General features: G+C 40.8%; 1 protein-coding gene across 1 annotated transcript; it reads right to left on the bottom strand.

Annotated features, from left to right (window-relative positions):
* Positions 1-4425: 4425 nt before the first annotated feature.
* On the bottom strand, positions 4426-23270 carry tnfsf12 (TNF superfamily member 12). The gene is made up of 6 exons (XM_062065252.1): positions 22862-23270; positions 17575-17656; positions 9809-9865; positions 9706-9729; positions 9501-9628; positions 4426-9066 (listed from the first exon to the last, which is right to left on the bottom strand). The coding sequence occupies exons 1-6, from the start codon at positions 23027-23029 to the stop codon at positions 8791-8793; spliced, it is 735 nt and encodes a 244-aa protein (XP_061921236.1). The 5' UTR covers positions 23030-23270; the 3' UTR covers positions 4426-8790.

Genomic DNA, 23270 nt, shown 5'->3' on the forward strand with positions numbered 1-23270 from the left:
TTTGTTATGTCCACATGTCGGTCGCCAATGAAAGTATTTACATAATATTATTTGTTTGTTTGTAATAAAACTCAATGAAATGAGACCAAGACTATTGTCCAAATATTAACCAGTGAGAGGAAGTGATTGTAAGGGTCATTAAAACATTTTTTTTTAGATCAATCTTGGATGGGGAAAAAAAAATAGCTATAGGATCTTGACAAAACAATACAATATGTTAATGTGCAACTGTCGTGGTTGACACACGTCTCTTGAATATTTGGAACTACAGGGTCTAGAGGAGGAGCCTGGGGTGCATTGCCTGCAGTAATTGAGCCTCATTATTAGTAGAGATGATACCATGATCGGATCGGGGGCCGATATCTGCCATTTTTAACTTATCGGCGATGCTGTCGAGCCCAGCCGATCTTTACAGCACCTGTGTCCCAGTCTTTACACAACTAGAGCTTGTACTCTAGTGAAAGATTTCTTTAAAAAAGATGCACGCTCAGAGAGACACAATATATTTCTATATTCCTTGTTACACACAGAGTTGGGTTGAATGCCAAGAGGGTGCGTGTCCTGCCAGAACACCGGCAATTTGCTCCAATTTGGGGGCAAGCTGCAAAGAACGCGTCGTCTGGAGGCCACTTCTAAGATACTAAACTTTAGGAGTGTGAATCTTGGGGCACCTAATGATTCAATCCGATTTTGATTCTTTGGGTGATGATTTGATTCAGAATTGACTCTCAATTCAACATGATTCGTGATGCAAAGCGATTCTCGCGTTGTATTATTTGGTATAGTAATTATAATAAAAACATTTTAAAACAGGTTATACTTTAGAAAATCTCCTTCTGGTTGCATGGATATGGCATAAAAATACATTTTCATAATTGATTCTTACAAAAAAAATAAAAAAATCATTTTTTATCCAATTTTCAAGATTATGAATCTATTTGCAAAACCCAAAACCAGTGAAGTTGGCACGTTGTGTAATTCGTAAATAAATACAGAATACAATGATTTGCAAATCCTTTTCAACTTATATTCAATTGAATAAACTGCAAAGACAATATATTTAATGTTCGAACTAAGAAACATTATTTTTTTTTGCAAATAATCATTAACTTTGAATTTAATGGCAGCAACACATTGCAAAAAAGTTGGCAAAGGGGCATTTTTACCACTGTGTTACATGGCCTTTCCTTTTAGCAACACTCAGTAAACGTTTGAGAACTAAGGAAACCAATTTTTTAAGCTTTTCAGGTGGAATTATTTCCCATTCTTGCTTGATGTACAGCTTAAGTTGTTCAACAGTCCGGGGTCTCTGTTGTGGTATTTAGGCTTCATATTGCGCCACACATTTTCAATGGGAGACAGGTCTAGACTACAAGCAGGCCAGTCTAGTACCCGCACTCTTTTACTATGAAGCCACGCTGTTGTACCACTTGGCTTGGCATTGTCTTGCTGAAATAAGCATGATAACGTTGCTTGGATGGCAACATATGTTGCGCCAAAACCTGTATGTACCTTTCAGCATTAATGGTGCCTTCACAGATGTGTAAGTTACCCATGTCTTGGGCACTAATACACCCCCATACCATCACAGATGCTGGCTTTCCAACTTTGCGCCTATAACAATCCGGATGGTTCTTTTCCTCATTGGTCCGGAGGACACGACATCCACAGTTTCCAAAAACAATCTGAAATGTGGACTCGTCAGACCACAGAACACTTTTACACTTTGCATCAGTTTATCTTAGATGAGCTATGGCCCAGTGAAGCCGGCGGCGTTTCTGGGTGTTGTTGACAAATGGCTTTCGCTTTGCATGGTAGAGTTTTAACTTGCACTTGCAGATGTAGCGACAAACTGTAGTTACTGACAGTGGTTTTCTGAAGTGTTCCTGAGCCCATGTGGCGATATCCTTTACACACTGATGTCGCTTTTTGATGCAGTACCGCCTGAGGGATCCAAGGTCACGGGCATTCAATGTTGGTTTTCAGCCTTGCTGCTTCCGTGCAGTGATTTCTCTAGATTCTCTGAATTTTTTGATGATATTACGGACCGTAGATGGTAAAATCCCTAAATTCTTTGCAATAGCTGGTTGAGAAATGTTGTTCTTAATCAATTTGTCACAAAGTGGTGACCCTCGCCCTATCCTTGTTTGTGAATAACTGAGCATTTTATGGAAGCTGCTTTTATACCTAATCATGGCACCCACTTGTTCCCAATCAGCCTGTTAACCTGTGGGATGTTCCAAATAAGTGTTTGATGAGCATTCCTCAACTTCCTCAGTCTTTTTTGCCACTTGTGCCAGCTTTTTTGAAACATGTTGCAGGCATCAAATTCCAAATGAGCTAATATTTGCAAAAAATAACAACGTTTTCCAGTTCCAACGTTAAGTATATTGTCTTTGCAGTCTATTCAAATGCAAATCAATTACATTTGCAAATCATTATATTCTGTTTTTTAATTTACGATTTACACAACGTGCCAACTTCACTGGTTTTGGGTTTTGTAGAATCGTGATGAATAAGAGTTGCGATTCGGATGTGAATCAATCTTTTTGTATCACCCCTACTAATCTTCACCACCATGGCGAAAAATAAACAAAGTTTCTTCTGAAAAGGGATGCACAATCAGGGAGACACAAATACATTTCCATATTCCTGGTTACACACATGCAGGAGTTGCATGAATTCCAGGAGGGTGCGTGTCTTGCCAGAACACCGGCTCCAATTTGAGAGCAAGCTGCAATGAGTGCGTCGCCTAGAGGCCGCTTCTAAGTTACTAATCCTCAACACCCTGGCGGAAAATAAACAAAATTTCTTCCAAACCACTGGAGGACCAGAGGAAAAGGAATGGCTAAACATGCTACACACACACTGAGCAGGACAACACAGGAAACTAACTGCTAAACTTTCAATGTAAAGTAGGAATGATCGATCCACATGTCGATACTATCAATACCTACGGTAGTATGGTATCAGTACATAAAGGCTCCTAAAGTGATTAGATCGATATTTATCTTTGTCCTGTTCTTATTGTTGCAAAATAGTGTTTTTGGTAGTGTTTGTTAATGTTTACAAACACAGGGGGTAAGTATGTGGATACAGGAAGATTGAGGGCCAAATCCAAATTGTTTAAATGGGAGCCAGTTGAAACTACATTTTCCGAACTACGAGCCGCACCAGTTTATTGCAAAAAATTTCAAATGCAAAATATGTTTTAAAAAATTACACCATTGCAATGACCTACGAAAAATATTTCTAACTGCGCATTGTACTATGATACTATCTGACCATAAGGGAGTTTTTTTCTGAATTAAATGTTACGCAAATGACGGCAGCGAGCATCATGGCTGCCGTCTCAAAATGACATTCAAAACCTATGATGGAATTTACAGACTGACTTCCTATTTCATGATTTTAAAGACAGACTAGTCTAGTATATATAAGTAAAGTGATATTAACTTATCTTTGTGTATATTTCTTTCCGATCTTGTGACGTAAAATTTTGCGTCCAGACCAGATAGTTTCAATGTCAATCAATCAGTCAATTAATCAATCAAAGTTTATTTGTATAGCCCTTACAACATCCCTGACATCATCTTACATCTTGTCTTTGTTATTTGCAAATGTTGTAGTCATTAAGGCCTCATCACGGGGACGGCGTGGCGCTGTTGGGAGAGTGGCCATGCCAGCAACCTGAGGGTTCCTGGTTCGATCCCCACCTTCTACCAACCTAGTCATGTCCGTTGTGTCCTTGAGCAAGACACTTCACCCTTGCTCCTGATGGGTCGTGGTTAGGGCCTTGCATGGCCATCAGTGTGTAAATGTGTGTGTGAATGTGGAAATAGTGTCAAAGCGCTTTGAGTACCTTAAAGGTAGAAAAGCGCTGTACAAGTAAAACCCATTTACCATCAGGCTGTAAACTTCAGCGTTTACTAGGAGGGTTTGTAGTGTAAAGCTTCTACGATAACAGTAATGGCCTCCAAATCTGAGGCCGTACCTCTCTGTCCGTAAAGAGTGGATTGTACCCTCCAGTTTGAGAGTCTTGATATATCAGGGTCTTGTTCACGAGTGAGAGAAGGTTGGAGTGTCTGCAGTACTGCAGTCTCTGGCGAAGCTTTCAGTCTACCAGTGGATCTACAGTACGTTACTTCCATTTTTTGCCAAGAATTCCATTTTTTGTCCTTCTTTCCTGGTGTTTCTTCCACCAGTTTTGTGTGTTAAGCCTCCGTTCACAACACTCGCAGTGTGCATGGGCTCATTAAAGAGCGCGGCAAGTTTTTATGTTCTGTGTTTCAATCAAATTACACGAGAGATGGATGAACATGAAAATGACAGCAAATATATCTGGAAAAAAAAATCCACACTTTGTGTAAATTGACAAATAGGAGATTTATATAATATGTAAAGAAGAGCAGGCAGCAGCTCATTTCTGTCACACTGAGGAAGAAATTGTCAGCCAGTTTGGTAAAATGTCTCACCTATAAGGTACATGAAAGATCCCAGAATTTGTTTTATCTAAATGTTTGCCTTATTTAGAAATCATATTTTTCGTATCAATCATGCCATATTGAGGAATTGTTGATGTAAATTGTGTTATGCATTGAGAACGGGAAGTGGACATATATGTTATTAATCGCTATAAAGTGGAGAAGGATTAAACAAGCTTTGCTTCTTCCTACTTCTCTTTGGACATGTAAAGAGAAATGAAAATATGTGATGTATCATATTGAAACTGTATACATGTTAGAAATCAACTTTAACCAACCATCCAACTAATATTCCAGGGTTCCTCACAAGGAAACCTCACAATGTATGAAATCCATAAACTGCTTTATAATTGATTAGCTTGCAAATTAAATCCCATTTTTTTAACCAATTTTAGGAGATTTCCCATATTATAAAATGAACATTTTTATTCTCCTCTTGGACACACGTAGTAAAGGGATCGGCGTGGCTCATTGGTAGAGTGGCCATGCCATCAAGTTGTGGGTTGCAGGTTCAATCCCAGCTTCCGCTATCCTAATCATGGCCGTTGTGTTTTGGGTAAGACACTTCACCCACCTTGCTCCCACTGGCACCTACATTTGTGTATTCATGTGCAGGATTTCCTTGAAAAAGACATTCATAATCTCAATGGGACTTTCCTTGGTAAATTTAAAAAAAAGGTGTTTTTGAAATCCCATGATGTATTTTTGTGCTAACTTAATCAAATTTAAAAAATAACTTAAATCCTTGTCCAGCTCAGCCCCAAATATTGGTTATTGTGTCATGATCGGTTGCCCGGGTCATGTTTTGTTTTGTTTGATATTTCCTTAGTTGTGGGTTAATTTTGTTTCAGCACCCTGGTGTGTGTTCTTAGTTGCCATCATTGCTGATTTTTGTCACCTGCCTCTAATTAGTGGTCGGGATGCTCACCTGCTCCTGGTCACTAATCAGAGAGCTATTTATTCCTGCCTCGCGCCACACTCTGGCTGGCAGTCTTGTTCCCAACACGCAACATTTACGCTAGTGTTGATTTGGATATGAATTTAGAATTACTTGCTTCTTGCTCCCTTGTTGGCTGGTCTTATTGCTAAGCTTTGCCGTAGCTTCTTGTGCCGTCCACTCATTTTCCTGTTTTTGTATTTTTGCCCTGTTATTTTAATAAATCATCCTTCTTACCTGCATTTTGGGGAAACGACCTTTGCAAAGCCATGGGACCCCGACGTAACATATTGTGCCCAAATCAAAAAAATCAATCAAAATGTATTTATATAGCCCTTAATCACAAGTGCCTCAAAGGGCTTCACAAACCACAAAAGCATCCTCAGATCTGAACCCACATCCAGGTGAGAAAAACTCAACCCAGTGGGACAATGAGAAACCTTGGGAGGAACCGCAGATGTTGCGTGCTAATAGAATGTTATGATCGACGTATCGAAAGCAGCGCTAAGATCAAGTAGCAGCAACATGGATGATCTATCAGCATCCATAGTTAGCAATAAGTCATTTTTGTGATGGCTGTCTCCGTAGAGTGGTTTGCCCTGAAACCGGACTGAAAGGGTTCACAGAAATTGTTAGACACTAAGTGTTCATTTAGCTGCTGTGCAACAATTCTTTCGAGGATTTTAGAGATAAAGGGAGGGTGGTAGTAGTTTAAAAGGAGGCCAAAATCGAGGTTAGGTCTTTTGAGCAGAGGATGAATAACTGCTTTTTTGAATGCTAGGAGAACAGTACCAGAGGAAAGTGATACGTTAATAATATTTAGCACTGATGGTCTTAATATTACAAACAGCTCCTTGATAAGGTACACAGGAAGTGGGTCAATTTTGTTTTGTCCCATTTACAAGTCACAAGAGTTCCTCTAATCTAATGTTATTTCTTCATTGTGAAAGAGATTATTTTGGAGAGCGTTTATTCTGTTTATTGAACCCAGTTGGAACTGGGCCGTGTTATCTTTAATCTCCTTTGAAATTAGCTCAATTTTCTTAGTAAAGAATTTCATAAAGTCATCAGCAGAGTGGGTGGAGCTAATGCGAGGAGTCCCTTGCTGGGTTAGTGATGCTACTGTGTTGGATCAATGTTTAGCATTGTTTTTATTGAGGCGAATGAGATTAGAGTAATTAGTTTTAGCTAAGGTAAGAGCGTGTTTTTAAATGATTACACTAGGAAAACCTCAAATAGGAGAAATAGACCTAGGACACACTGGAGGGATTAAGTCTCGTAGATGTCCTCTTCCTGATGGAACTAAAGAAGGTGGCTGGAGACCAGGAAGTCTGTCGTCCCTGCAACCTGAACCCGGATAAGCAAAAGAAAATGGATAATAAAGTTGTTCACATTCAAGCTAATTAACCAGGAACATGATCCTCAGTGGTAAAGTTACATAAAAGTCTGTCTTCAGGGTTCTTGGTGGAACTTTCTGGAGTAGACATTAGGCTCCTAAAGCTCGACTCGACATAGAATAAACTATAGACTGTAGACATTAATGGCCCGTCGCTGTCGTTTTTATGCCTCAAAGATGAAGTTGTAGAAAGTTCACCAAAGCGCTCGCGATCATTTGATTTGATGTTTTCCAGGGGCAATAAAAGCAAGGTTGTGGAAAAGAAGCAAGAGCGCTTGTCTGGCCTTTAAAAGGACGAGAGGAATAAATTAGAAAAACTTTTTTTTTTTCTTATGCTTTTTTTTTTTTGCTCCCCCGAACCTCCAAATTCACATTCTTCAGTATTTTGTTTTGAAAAGCTTTCGTCACGCTTTTGGACAAGAGTGTTTAATTTTTGGCACCCAGCTTGTTGTTTTTTTTTTGCTCTTGCCATTTTGTAAGAATAACATTGATACTTTTGTGCAGTCTTTTTAGATATGACAATCATTTGCAAATATGTTGATTTGTTTAGTTAGCTCAGCATGTACTGACTACATTAAGGTTTAAGCATCTTGCACAAAGCGTATCAAAGCACCCCCATCATGCTTCAATTAACTGCAAATAAATAGTTGAAGTGCTCAAATGTGCTGATCAAACAGTTTTTCAAAACAGAACTCTTTATATGACACCAAAGACAAACATCTTCACAAGTTGTTTTTTTTAAGAAAGTGTGTTGTATAAACTTTGGCCGTTATAAAAATAGGAATTAGAGCCAGAAAGTGTGTATGTGTCAATGTTTTTTGTGCTGTGTGCTTAGCTTGAGTAATCGAAAATACTGCTAGTGTGTGTGTGCGTGTGTGTGTGTGTGTGTGCGCAGTCCAATCAGTGCTGATGGGGAAATATGCATTGTGTGAGTGCGTGTGTGTTTGTGTGTGTGTGAGATGCAGAACGTCTGATGAGGCAATCAAAGTGTGCCGTGTTCCATTGGACGCTGGTTCTTCAGAGCACTCGGTCTGCTGCAGTAAAGTGCTGAGCGCCACAAACCACAAAACTACTTATAAACAAGAGTGGGAGTACACAAAACCACAGCTCGAAATAACGTTTGTTTTGTGCAAGAAAGAAGACACAATATTACACAAGACATGCCACTTCATTAGATGTTTGCGTTGTAAATGCCATGCTGCTTTTTACGTGCTGGCACATTTTGACGTTTGAAAGTGCAGAATGTTGACTCGTTGTTAGCATCGAGAGGATACAAGCCTGCTGTGTCGCTACATGCTAATGCTGGCAAGCCCACAACGCAGAAGGCACTGGAATGCTTGCCTTTTTTGGTCATTTCTACAAGCACTGACAAGCAGATTGCACTTTGACATTCCTAAATTCATTATTTTGATTGATTTTGTTCGTATTATTCCGGCCAAGGATAGTGCATACACATCCTCAGTGTGGCTAAATCATGCTAAATATATTGATTAGGCTTCATAAGGCTAAAAGTGGTATTGGTCGATAGTTCTTGTTGCTTTTTTCTGCGGGTCCTCACACTCATGCTGGGATTGGTTAAATACGACAAAAAGTAGCAAATACAAAAGACATGTTCTTGTCATGTTTGAAGGTGCAAGCACAGCTCGTCTGTTGGCTGCATGAAGAAGAATTTACGACAGGATACGGCGAAGATAGAAATCCCAGGAAGATATAGCTTCCATCCGGTCTGTGTCCCTCGGCCGGAGCGCTCGCTTCCAGTCCAGCGTCTGTGCACGGCCTTTCCAAAACACCAGCGCTTTTTCCAGAGTCCACAACAACTTCCACAAATGTCAGGTTTGTCTTTCAAATGAGCGTCTTCGGGAAGAGGTGGCGGGAGAATGTCACGCCGCAACCGCCGTGGCACCGGGAGTTTTTCCTCTGGGGGTTGGGGGGGGAACAAACGATCGTCCCCGCGCGCTAGCGTCCGTCTCGTCTCAGTTGACTTTGAAGATGCTGAAGACGTGAGGCGAGGCCGAGGGGTTGCCCACCGTGTGCAGGCGAAACGACGGGCCCGTCATGGCGTGCAGCTCCGTGCCCTTGTCCAGACGCAGCAGGCCCGACACCTGGCACGGCTTCAGGAAGTGGGAGGGGTGCGGCCCGGCCGAGGGGGTGGTCCCGTAGCCTTCCATGCACTGCAGCTTCTGAGGCCTCCCGCCGCTGGTCACCACGTCCAGCTTGACGTACTGAGACTCCTGTTCGTTGAAGAGAACCTGAACACACCGGAACACAAGGTCACCACCTGTATACTTAGGCCCCTCACCCTTTTGCCCATCACAGACCTCTGCCCAACAAAGGTTTTAAACTGCATCCCACTGAGAGCTGTTTCTAATATTCCCATCGACAATAGCGAGCTCTCAGTATGACTCAAGCGGCATTATTACCTCTGCCAAGCACGAAGAAAGAGTTTTAATGTGTCATTTTGATGGCCATTTGTTTGTTTGCTAGTCTGTTTGTCGGCAGGATTTCGCAAAAACATCTGAGGTCCTTTCGACTGATCTCTGTGGGGGGGCAGAGCTTCAAGATAACAGATTTTGATCCGGATTTGGCAATGAAGAAATGTTGACTTACAGGGACTGATTGGAATCTCATGAAAAAAAAGCAATGATGCTATAAAGGAAAAAAAGTGTGTGTGTGTTGGGCATACCTGACAGAAGAGGAAGTAGACGCCTGCTTTCTCCACAATAAAGGTGCCCTCCTCCTTGTTGTACCTCACTGCTTTGCTCATATTCAGCACTCGCTCCTCCCAGCCTTTAATCACGCCTCCTTCGCCCACTGACGCCACAGAGACCACAAAGGTGACACAGAGGCGGCAGCACGCGTCTCGAGACTCTAAAAGTGCGACATCTTACCTTGCTGAGAGGACACTTTGGTGACTGTCAGGGAGCAAAGGAGAAGTCAGTTGAAAGAGCTTTTCTGCAGACGCTAACGTGACACATCTGCCAGGACACTTACTCTCGAAATGAGACGCCGCTTTCTTCCCGTTTCCATTCTTCCCGCGCAGCGTCCCCCCTTCAGGCAGGCAAGGCAGCGAGACAGAAGTTTGAGAAAGAAAGAAAACACGCCTGTGGTCCACATCTGTATCTGTCTAATAACACTGCACTCATTTGCTGCCTTAACATACGCAGCAGACTTCCTTTCACGTGCCTGTGTGTGTGTGTGTGTGTGTGTGTGTGTGTGTGTGTGTGTGTGTGTGTGTGTGTGTGTGTGTGTGTGTGTGTGTGTGTGTGTGTGTGTGTGTGTTAATCTTAGTGCCAGCTGCTCGCCATTCCAAAAGATGGAGTGAAGCAGACAAAAGCATCTAATGTAAACTGAAGGCTAAAGAAGAGAGATGAGGTGGCAGACAGCAGCTCTCTAATGAGTCCAAGATGTAAAAATTAGGATGTCGCTGACTTAAGGCAACAGGGCTGAGGCTGAAGGACCCAGTGGAAACCGTTTATGTGGGACCCGCTCACGTCGACAACCCGCTTAGGTCGACCATCTCATCAAGTGGCCGCTTGAGTCGACACACATTATTGACCGCTTTTGTCGATCGTTTCTATGTAATTGCTGTCTAGTTGTAGACAAAACGTCCACACTGGGATTTCCTGTTAAGTGCAAAGAAAGTTAAAAAATTAAAAGCATGACAATATTAACTTGGATTTTACTGGCACGTCTAAAAAAAAATCACCAAATATTTTTTTCTAGATTGTTAGCCACCAGAAGAAAGATTAGAGCATGAAGGAAAGCTGCATTGTTATTTTAATTAAGACCACAAAATTACTGTAGCGGCCGTCATTATGTTTGATAAATTATGAACAAATGGTGGAAAACCTTCTCTTTACGTCTATGGCCAATGTCCCTCGTTTAAATGAACTAGTTTTGGTTACAATGTATTTGGAAAGTATTCACAGCACTTCACTTTTTCCACATTTTGCTATGTTACAGCATTATTCCAAAATGGATTAAATGTGTTTTTGTCCTACAAATTCTACACACAAAACCCCATTATGACAATGTGAAAACATATATTTTTTTAATTTGCAAATTTATGAAAAAAATACAAATAAAATACATGCACACCAAAGTATTCACATCCTTTGCTCAATACATTTTTCGATGCACCTTTGGCAGCAATTACAGCCTCAAGTCTTTTTAATATGATGCCACAAGTTTGGCACACCTATCTTTGGGCAGTTTTGCCCATTACTATTTTCAGCACCTCTCAAGCTTCATCAGTTTGAATGGGAAGTGTTGGTTTTCATGCAGGATGTCTCTGTACATTACTGCATTCATAATTCCCTCTATCCAGACTAGTCCCCCAGTTCCTGCCGCTGAAAACCATCCCCACAGCATGATGCTGCCACCACCATGCTTCACTGTAGGGATGGTATTGGCCCGGTGATGAGCGGTGCCTGGTTTCCTCCAAACATGACTGCCACTCACGCCAAATAATTAAATCTTTGTCTCATCAGACCAGAGATTTTTGTTTCTCACGGTCTGAGAGTCTTTCAGGTGCATTTTGGCAAACTTTTTACTAAGAAATGTTGTTTGTCGGGCCACTGTACCATACAGAACTGATTGGTGGATTGCTGTAGAGATAGTTGTCCTTCTGGAAGGTTCTCCTCTCTCCACAGAGGAATGCTGTAGCTCTGACAGAGTGACCATCGGGTTCTTGGTCACCTTCCTGACTAGACTAAGATGAATGTAGCAATGTACAGAGACATCCTGGATGAAAACCAACACTTCCCATCCAACCCGATGGAGCTTGAGAGGTGCTGCAAAGAAGAGTAATGTGTGTACAATTCTAAGGACAGAAATGGATTTTTTCCATTTTGGAATAAGGTTGTAACATAACAAAATGTGGAAAAAGTGAAGTGCTGTGAATACTTTCCGGATGCCCTGTAGGGCTGCAACTAACATTTATTTTGATAGGTGATTAGTCATCGACTATCTTAACGATAAGCGTACACCTATTCAATGGCTCTAATTTTTCAACTTCTAAATGCCGCTTAAGTTATTTTAGGCATGTGCTTACTAACAACAAATATGCCTATTTCCTTCATAAATATGTATTTATAGTGTAACTATGCTGCTCAGTCAGCTGTTACAACAATTAAAATCCATCCATCCATCCATCTTCTTCCGCTTATCCGAGGTCGGTTCGCGGGGGCAGCAGCCTAAGCAGGGAAGCCCAGACTTCCCTCTCCCCAGCCACTTCGTCCAGCTCTTCCCAGGGGATCCCGAGGCGTTCCCAGGCCAGCCGGGAGACATAGTCTTCCCAACGTGTCCTGGGTCTTCCCCGTGGCCTCCTACCGGTCGGACGTGCCCTAAACACCTCCCTAGGGAGGCGTTCGGGTGGCATCCTGACCAGATGCCCGAACCACCTCATCTGGCTCCTCTCGATGTGGAGGAGCAGCAGCTTTACTTTGAGCTCCCCCCCGAGAGTAAAAATGACTAATAAAATGTTGTCCATTAAAAAAAAAGAAAAGGCAAAGCGCTAAAAAACTATTAACCTTGTTTATGTATTTTTTAAAAAAACTTTTGAAATATAGCAGCAATGAAAACAAAACACAAAGTCTAACTTCCTCAAAAAGAAAAAATATTTTGTGATGTTTAAAATTGTGTACCGGTATATTGACTATTGATTAACTATTGGAAGTTTTAGCACTCCAGAAGACTCAATGTGTATAATTTTATCTTTGATTCATTATTAGGGCAGCACGGTGGTAGAGGGGTTAGTGCGTCTGCCTCACAATACGAAGGTCCTGAGTAGTCGTGAGTTCAATCCCGGCCTCGGAATCTTTCTGTGTGGAGTTTGCGTGGGTTCCCTCCGGGTACTCCGGCTTCCTCCCACCTCCAAAGACATGCACCTGGGGATAGGTTGATTGGTAACACTAAATTGGCACTAGTGTGTGAATGTTGTCTGTCTATCTGTGTTGGCCCTGCGATGAGGTGGCGACTTGTCCAGGGTGTACCCCGCCTTCCGCCCGATTGTAGCTGAGATAGGCTCCAGCGCCCCCCGCGACCCCGAAGGGAATAAGTGGTAGAAAATGGATGGATGGATGGATGGATTCATTATTAAAATGTTGGCTATTTAGTAGATTGTATCTTTAATCTTATGTTACCTCTGTGTGTGTGTGTGTGTGTGTGTGTGTGTGTGTGTGTGTGTGTGTGTGTGTGTGTGTGCGTGTGTGTGTGCGTGTGTGTGTGGTTTGCATTTGTTATTGTGACTTATTTTTATGGCATTGCAAATTGACACTGCTTTGAAGTACTTGAATTGAAGTTGACAAAGTTTAGCTGGCTGACTTTGGCTAAAATGATAGTTAAAAGTTATTTTTCACACAACCTCGTCTCGTCTGATGTATTGCCTTAAAAACAAGGTCCGCTTTGCAAAATGAGCAGGGTATTGTTTTTAACAAGAATAGGAGGAAATATCCTCACACTTTGCTTGTTAACACTGGCGATTTTTTACGAGTGATGACGTCACGAGTGTTTCAAATTTTGACTTATCGTTGCAGCCTTAATGCAGTGTATGTCAAAAACCTCTTATATCGACAACCGCTTATGCAGACGTGACTCAGCCAGTCCGAGGGGTGTCGACACACATAGGTTTCACTGTACCAAAATGATTAACACATCAATTTCAATGCAAAGCCAGGGCATCAATACTCTGTTTCTTCGATCAATAAACCGTCAATATTTAATTAAAGATATTTGATTGTTGCAACTGTAGACGAAACATTAACTTTAGCATGTGTAATGTACAGCCATGTCCACACGAACGTGGATATTTGGAAACAGGCATATTTTCAGAAAAACTGATCATCAGTGTTTGTAAAGAGGCAGTAAAACTGAGCTTTTTGGCTCATGTTATTAGAAATATATATGTCATTACCTTGTGCATTCAAACCTTATTTACCAACACTGAGTCATAAATCTTTTGGCTTATAATATGACTAGTAAAAACAAAAAAATGCGCTGATTTTAAAGTATACATTGCATTAAAAAAATCACTAATAGGTCTCACTAAAGTCAGTTTTTTAATTAATTTAAAAAAAATTAAATATACAGTGGCACCTCAACTTATGAGTATTGTATTTAAATATGCAAGCTGTCTCTTGGCTTTTTGTTATGCTTTAAGTTTCAAGCATAATTTGAGTAACGGGCGTCCCGCCGCCTGTTGCAGTTGTATTTGCACACAGCCCAGAGCCAGAGATTGACACAATCCTGCCCTCCAACCACCGGCACTGAGAAAGTTAGTGGGAAGGAGAAGAAGCGGACGACCAAATTAGAGAAACAAACCATTAAAAATATGTCGGTTAGCCGACCGGGTGAGTCAGCACGACCGCAGCACCGTCAGTACGCATCACAAGGCGCTGCAGCCAGCGTCCGCAGCGTGCAGCCACAAACTACGGACATTTATCCATGAAAATATGGAGAAGCTGCCAATGCTGTGTTTGATGTGATTCGGTTTGTTCTGTCTATAAGTGACTCAACAAAATGGGATCTATCAAGCGTTACTTTTGGTACACAAACACAGCTCCCGTCCGGTCCGCCACTCATCAAAAGTATCCATGTGCAACACAACCAACAATAACAGTTCCTATTTGTTACACAATGGAGATGCAGCCTGTAAAAGAAACCTACAAAATTCAGCTCTTGCTGTACATTATTTTTACATTATTTCATAAAACTACTGTAGTTGTTTGTAGTACACTGTATTGATTTATATAAACGTTTGTTTTTCCTTTTGAAAGGCATGCTGCATGTTAAAATTGTGGTGTTTTGTGAGGGCCAATTAAACTAAATTAATGTACAAACACCGTTTCCATATGAGTTGGGAAATTGTGTTAGATGTAAATATAAACGGAATACAATGATTTGCAAATCCTTTTCAACCCATATTCAATTGAATGCACTACAAAGACAAGATATTTGATGTTCAAACTCATAAACTTTATTTTTTTTTTGCAAATAATAATTAACTTAGAATTTCATGGCTGCAACACGTGCCAAAGTAGTTGGGAAAGGGCATGTTCACCACTGTGTTACATGGCCTTTCCTTTCAACAACACTCAGTAAACGTTTGGGAACTGAGGAGACACATTTTTTAAGCTTCTCAGGTGAAATTCTTTTCCATTCTTGCTTGATGTACAGCTGAAGTTGTTCAACAGTCCGGGGGTCTCCGTTGTGGTATTTTAGGCTTCATAATGTGCCACACATTTTCAATGGGAGACAGGTCTGGACTACAGGCAGGCCAGTCTAGTACCCGCACTCTTTTACTATGAAGCCACGTTGATGTAACACGTGGCTTGGCATTGTCTTGCTGAAATAAGCAGGGGCGTCCATGGTAACGTTGCTTGGATGGCAACATATGTTGCTCCAAAACCTGTATGTACCTTTCAGCATTAATGGCGCCTTCACAGATGTGTAAGTTACCCATGTCTTGGACACACTACACCCCCATAACATCACAGATGCTGACTTTTCAACTTTGCGCCTATAACAATCCGGATGGTTCTTTTCCTCTTTGGTCCGGAGGACACGACGTCCACAGTTTCCAAAAACAATTTGAAATGTTGACTCGTCAGACCACAGAACACTTTTCCACTTTGTATCAGTCCATCTTAGATGAGCTCAGGCCCAGCAAAGCCGACGGCGTTTCTGGGTGTTGTTGATAAACGGTTTTCGCCTTGCATAGGAGAGTTTTAACTTGCACTTACAGATGTAGCGACCAACTGTAGTTACTGACAGTGGGTTTCTGAAGTGTTCCTGAGCCCATGTGGTGATATCCTTTACACACTGATGTCGCTTGTTGATGCAGTACAGCCTAAGGGATCGAAGGTCACGGGCTTAGCTGCTTACGTGCAGTGATTTCTCCAGATTGTCTGAACCCTTTGATGATATTACGGACCGTAGGTGGTGAAATCCCTAAATTCCTTGCAATAGCTGGTTGAGAAAGGTTTTTCTTAAACTGTTCAACAATTTGCTCACGCATTTGTTGACAAAGTGGTGACCCTCGCCCCATCCTTGTTTGTGAATGACTGAGCATTTCATGGAATCTACTTTTATACCCAATCATGGCACCCACCTGTTCCCAATTTGCCTGTTCACCTGTGGGATGTTCCAAATAAGTGTTTGATGAGCATTCCTCAACTTTATCAGTATTTATTGCCACCTTTCCCAACTTTTTTGTCACGTTTTGCTGGCATCAAATTCTAAAGTTAATGATTATTTGCAAAAAAAAAAAAAGTTTATCAGTTTGAACATCAAATATGTTGTCTTTGTAACATATTCAACTGAATATGGGTTGAAATTGATTTGCAAATCATTGTATTCCGTTTATATTTACATCTAACACAATTTCCGAACTCATATGGAAACGGGGTTTGTATTTATTTTCATTGGGTGCGGCTGATTTGAGATACGAGTGTTTTGAGTGACGAGCTCAGTCGTGGCGCGAATTGAGCTCGTAAGTTGAGGTACCACTGTACAGTATGTGAATAAAAATGTTCTCAATTTTTAAAAAAAAATTGATTAATTGTAATGTATTGGCATTTATGTTATTTTTAATATTTAAATGTTTTAAATGACTCACAAGTATTGTTTAAATATATTATTAATGAAATGTATCTTTTTGTATAGTGTGTATAAGTGTACGTTGAGGTAGCACTACAATATAGAAATTAACCTTTTTTTTAATTACATGAATTTCAAAATATCTGCATTTATATTATTAATGTTTCTTGATTATCAATTAATAAACACTTTTTTGTATCACATATATTATGTGTATATTATAGTACTCAGGGACAGATCTGTGAAAAAATCTGTTCAAGTGGCCTTAAAGTCTACATGCAAAAAATTGCACGTTAGCATGTAGCATCAACATAGCTTGTTTGTATTTGCCACATTGGCTTCAAGTCAGTTAATTCTGACTGCTGCTTTTAGTCACAAACTGTGAATTTAGAGTCAACGAGATGAAAAAAGTTTGATTCCTTGAAATTATTAGCTATTAACGTAGATATTTGCATACTCTTTTTTTTTTTTTTTTTTAAATCCGTGCAAAATTTAAAATATATATTTTTTTATAGTAAACCTAAATATTAGAGTGGTTAAAAGCGTGCTGTAGCTGTGAATTCATCAAAAGGCGCTGCATCACAATTCAATTCACTCAACATTTTCCAGCAGGAAGATGCTTTGACGAGCTTGATGTTGTTTAACTTCAAGTTTTCTAAGTTTATACTGTATACTGCATGGCTGTACTTCTTTATTCATGTGTAAAACTGCATTTAAAATGTGTTAACTCTGATAGGCATGCTTTATATATAAATTTTTAGAACTTTTCATGTATACGTCCATTATTTAAAATTTTTGGGCCAACGTAACCCTCGCAGATGCCGGTAATTTACTGTGTTCCAGCAGAGACGGCTAAGTCATTTAAGTAAATGAAGGCTTACTCTCGGACAGAAGTGCAATAATCTATAAATACAGCAATGATAGGTCATCAAAAATGTCTGCTTTTCACAACAAATCATGGCTGCAACAAAAAAAAGTCAGCATGATGGCCCCAAAGCGTGCAACAAGAACGCCGTTCTGGGCCAGATGGCTTTCTGAGCTCTGGTCAGACGTGTAATTTCTACCACAGCCATGCAGCTGCCTACTTCTTCCTGTGGCAACTTTTAGCTGCGGCTGTGTGCGTGTGTGCGTATGTGTGTGTGTGTATGTGTGTGTGTTACCATCTCTCTTGACTCTCTGTCCAACCAGCAGCTCTCTCTTCTCCAGAATGAGCTGCACGATGGCCTTCCTCTGCCTGTTGACCTGTACAGACACACAAGAAGGTCGTCCTCATGGTTGTTTAATGCTTCTTCTTGCAGGCCAACAAAGCAAAGTTTTACATGCTTGATGGGGGGGGAACTGTGTGTGTGCGTGCGTGTTTAAACGGGGCGCTACTGTGGAGAAAGAGAAGGGCTCTTGGCTCTCCAGACGCTCACTGGCTGCCTCTCATCAGGAGTTGGCGCTACGGTGGACACTACGGGAAATGTTCCAGCGGCAACACTCTACTTGTCCAAGTGTGTGTGTGTGTGTGTGTGTGTGTGTGTGTGTGTGTGTGTGTGTGTGTGTGTGTGTGTGTGTGTGTGTGTGTGTGTGTGTGTGTGTGTAGGCTACAACATGATGCAGTCTTTACCTCCACTTTTACTCTAATTGCAAGTGGAATCCACAAGAATGAGGAAGTGCCAAAGAAAGAAGTGTTCCTGCATCACAGCATATCATAACAAACACCAGATACTATGCAAATCTAACTTCCAACCCCTTAAATCAGTAGTTCTGAAACAAAAGTACCACCTCAGAAAACATTTGGCTCTCTAAGTGCCACCATAATGACCAACATTAAAATACAGAAGCGCAGTAGGCCTAAGTATTCGTTAAAAACAAGGCAAAGGTTTTATTTAACAAGAATATTTAATAGTTTTGCCCACTGTAACATTACAAACAGTTTGAACAGTAACACTGTGTTTGAATATTTAAATAATTATTTGACGTACCACTAGATGGAGCCCAATAGTTTAGGAAACACTTCCCTAAATAATTGGACCCTTTTTGGGGTGTAATAACTCAACTATTTCCCACTTTAGCTTGACATATTACTGTTTTGTTGACAGACTACAACAAACCGCTAACATTGTGTAATTAAATATCTTAATAACACTCACTAAACATTTGTATGTGACTGAAGTGCTCTTCTTTTTCAGCCATCAGCTGCAGAAGCATTGAAAATAACACACAGGCCATTCTGACTTCTTTCACGCGCCACTTGAAGATGTGCATGCAAGCACTCGGCTGTGGTACAAACCACACACTTACACACTTACACACTTCAAGAAGTATACTGTGTACACTGTATGCTTAGTTCCTTCAGTTTTAAGCACTGTCACAAATCCGTGACCGTGTTTGTGCACTCATTGTTTTGAATGCGTACTTTTGCCGAACACACTTATTTGCTCAAAATGCTAAGTAAGCCTGTTTCTCAGTTAAAATACTTCCTTCAGTACACTTCCATATGTACAGTATACTATTTACACTGCGTACGTTTCCATGCACTAAATTAGTCCGATTCTTCAAATAGTTCGGCTCTAAATAAGCCTGAGAATTGGTCCTGAGAATTTGCGAAATTTAGTCCTACTCTCAAACTTAAGAATAAAAGCTTTTTATCAACGTTCTTAAGTCTAAGAATCACTCCTACTCTCCACAATATTTAAGAGACCTTCAGAGGTGTCTTAAGTGGTTAGGAGTTGCCAGCAGGGGATGGCACTGAGGCGAGAGAGACGTGCGCGAACGTTCAGGGAACGGAACAATGTTTGTTTTTTTTTGATGACGAGCAGCTGATCAAACGGTATCGTTTAGACAGAGCGGATATTATTTTTGTCACAGATTTAATACTTTTCGATTCCTTGTTGATTTCTGCATGTGTCTGCAGTGGGCTAGTATATATAGAGCCACCCACACCAGTTTCAAATTAGTTGCCTGATTAATGAATTGGAAAGAAAATGTTATGACAGTAGCGTATGTGTGTGGCCGTGAGGTGAGTGACGTCAGTGAGTGTGTGGGCGATAGAAGAGAGGGAGCGGTAGCGTGAGTGCCGGCGGGGACTAGTTTGTTTTGTATTATTTTGTAGTTTATTGTCAAAATATACACTCCCATTGTCCACTTAAATATTTCCAAGATATTTCTTTATTCTTAGACAACGGATTCCCTTCCGTGATTGGTCATTTCTATGGACACAGAAATGACGTCACCTAAAATTCCGTTTACGGCACATAGTAATGTCGTAATTCAGCTCTGAGTGTTACACTTAAGATTCAGTCCTACACTTCGCTGAAAGTGTGAGTAAGACGCTTGATAACTAACTTAAGTGCAGCTTTCAGCGAAGAATTTATTTACTCTTAAGTCAACTCTTAGCAGACTTCTTAGGAGTAATTCTAAGAAGCTTGATAAGTACGGCCCCAGATCTCTAGTGGGGGTGTGTGGGTCCGTAGAGGACTCTTCATATCGTGCATTGGCCAGTCACAACGCGCAGGATACAACCCGGAAGCAGATACCATTCAATAAAAACGTAGCAACAATTGTAATGAAGAGGAGACTGTTTGTTTATTTGCTTCACAAATTAAAAGAACAAAACATTTTGAAGAGCATAAATGGTAGAAGGAAATAGACTTGATTTATCTAAGAAGGTAGCTAATGAAATATAGAATGCCGGCTTCATTCGGACTCCCGAACAAAATACGAATTAGATAAAAGATAATGAAACGGGTACATTATAGGCCAATAATAAACCAACCTCAAACCTCTTAACGCTGCTTTTGTGCACTCCAAACTGATTTAGTTAATGTTATGTTAAACTCTACTGAACAATAAGTCTGTATTTCTCACAACTGGCAAGATAGTCTAGAACAATAGTAAGCTTCATCTGAACAGTATCAACTCAGGGCACAAACTGTCTTTTCCTTTGGATTTAAAACTCCTTCCATCAATCCACACAGCCTTTGAATGAGCACCGAGACGTTCGAAAGTTTTGTTTTATTGATTCTCGGTCCAAAAATTATTTTGAAAGAACTATTTCGCCAGTCTGTCTTTGTTTCGGACCTGCATCCGCCCCAATACTTGGTAGTAGCATCATGTTTGTAGCGCAATCCAAGAACATTTCTTGATGCTGTTTGCTATTTAACATCAGAATAGCCATTAGAGAAGTAATATTTGTAATATGTGCCAATATTACAGCGGACATCACAACAAAGCTAGGCTGTTAACTTGTTAAGAGCCACATACGCCCAGTGTGACGTCATAGGTCAACCGGAAAAGCAATATGATTATCTGTGCTAAAAGGAAATAAGCGCCCCCCAGACTTCACACGAAGGTGTGAAAATACAAAAAGAACAACTATTTGAGAAATCAGACTAATTTAGTGCATGGAAACATAGCAAATGTCTACTTAGCTACCGAGGGCGTGATTTTATTTGAGATACATTACTTTCCGGAAATTACGTACCGTATTTTTCGGACTATAAGTCGCTCCGGAGTATAAATCGCACCGGCCGAAAATGCATAATAAAGAAGGAAAAAAACATATATAAGTCGCACTGGAGTATAAGTCGCAATTTTTGGGGAAATTTATTTGATAAAACCCAAAACCAAAAATAGACATTTGAAAGGCAATTTAAAATAAATAAAGAATAGTGAACAACAGGCCGAATAAGTGTACGTTATATGACGCACAAATAACCAACTGAGAACGTGCCTGGTATGTTAACGTAACATATTATGGTAAGAGTCATTAAAATAACTATAACATATAGAACATGCTATACGTTTACCAAACAATCTGTCACTCCTAATCGCTAAATCCGATTAAATCTTATACGTCTAGTCTCTTACGTGAATGAGCTAAATATTACTTGATATTTTACGGTAATGTGTTAATAATTTCACACATAAGTCACTCCTGAGTATAAGTCGCACCCCCGGCCAAACTATGAAAAAACTGCAATTTATAGTCCGAAAAATACGGTAGTAGTTATTGGCGTCTTTTCTACTTTTTCAATTGTGATTTTGAACCACTTGAATTAGCCCCTCCCCTTCCACGTCATAGCAATGAGTGAAGGTGTAAGTGTCCATCAGCGTTGCCAGACGTCTGATTATTTGACTATCAATAAACCCCCAAAATCCCATAAACTAAGATTATTTGACCCTTTCAAACACAAACAATGTCCAGCCTGCACGGCACCAGATGTTGTGCATTATCTTACGTGCCTCTTTACAGCCATGTGGGGGCGCCGTTCTGCCAGTGACGGCTTCTTTTTTCATCAGTACTGTCAGTTTATTCGAAGGTAAAACTGCATTGTAAATACAGTATTTCAGAATTTCCAGTATCAGCATCTTAATAAATGCTTGAAAGACAAACCTCCAGTTAAGAAATATAACAAAGTATGCATAATCCTTGTGTTTAGCATGAGCTAACGATGACAAACACTGTATTGAGGGCCACATCGCTATAATGGCTGCCACATGAAATCATAAGCAGATATGCATTTTATTTTAACAATTTTTTTGAGTATAAGTCAAGATAATGCTTTTTGCATGATCTGATAATATTAAAATGTTAAAGACATGAAATTGTATGCAGTACATGTAATTTTTCTGTCTAAAAAGTGAATGCATGTAGTGAGAAAGATGAAGTGCTTTATTTATGCACATTATTTCCAGGCTTTTGCGGGCCACATAAAACGACGTAGCGGGCCAGATCTGGCCCCCTGGCCATGAGTTTGACACCTGTTATATACACAGTATAATAATATCTTTAAGTAAAATAAGCTCTTTATTTGGAGCAAGTGCTATTTAACAATTAGCTTGACAAATACAGATAGATAAATAAATAAATATGATCAGGTTTTTAATATTTCAATTAAGGGGGTCCACAACCACAACCTTTGGGGCCACAACCACTATGGGGGCCACGTGATCCGAAAGGATTCAAATCAGTGTTTATTTTCACTGACATTTGGAGCCTTGGAGGGTTGAATTTGATCAAACCCTTGGAATTAAGGCCACCAACATATATGCCATAAAATCCCTCAGAAATAGCAACATTGTAAATTCCAACTGAGTAAACCATTGTACTATTGGGATATTTTGACATATTTCACAGTGTGCATGCTTTTGTTTTATGCGCTCAAAGAGTAAAAAGCGTGTGATTTGGACCAAGAACTTCAAAGCTGGAAGACATTTGTTTGCAAAAATGTATTTGCGCAACACGGGGTGTCTGTGACGTCACTGGCTGTCAAATCCCGCACATGCACGAGTGAGGGCTTCCCGGTATACAGAAGATAAAAACCATAACTAAAGTAAAAACAAGATTAACAAGACATGGCGGCCCACACTTTTTGACAGGTTGTGAAATGTGGATTAAAAAAAAAACAAAAAACACGCATTTCTCGCAACCACACTTAGTAACAAAGTGTTGCTCCAAACCTGCTCCAGGCGGTCCTGGAGGATGTGGAAGGACTGGGACAGGTCCCGCGTCTGACGCCAAGTCCACGCCGTGAAGAGCGCGCTGCAGGCGGCCACGGAGAGAGCCAGCAGGGCCAGAGAAGCCCACAGAGCCCGCAGCCTGCGCCTCCTGTGCACGACGCGATGCATGCTCACGGTGCGCCGATCACCCCCGAGCTACTCCTCGGATCCATTCCAGCTCGTTAATGAAGACCAGCGCTCGCTAATTGGACGGACATGCTGCGGATGTCTTGCAGCAACTGTTGCATCCTTCAGTCTGCCGCCGTCCTCGTCCTGCTGGGGGCTGCACGACCGTAGAGGGGGGCCAGGGGGGGCTCCAGCTGAGCTCTGATGCTCAGAGCCTTTCCTCCCCTCTTGTGTCTCTGCACTT

Source organism: Entelurus aequoreus, linkage group LG12, assembly GCF_033978785.1.
Source record: "Entelurus aequoreus isolate RoL-2023_Sb linkage group LG12, RoL_Eaeq_v1.1, whole genome shotgun sequence".
Lineage (NCBI taxonomy): Eukaryota > Metazoa > Chordata > Actinopteri > Syngnathiformes > Syngnathidae > Entelurus > Entelurus aequoreus.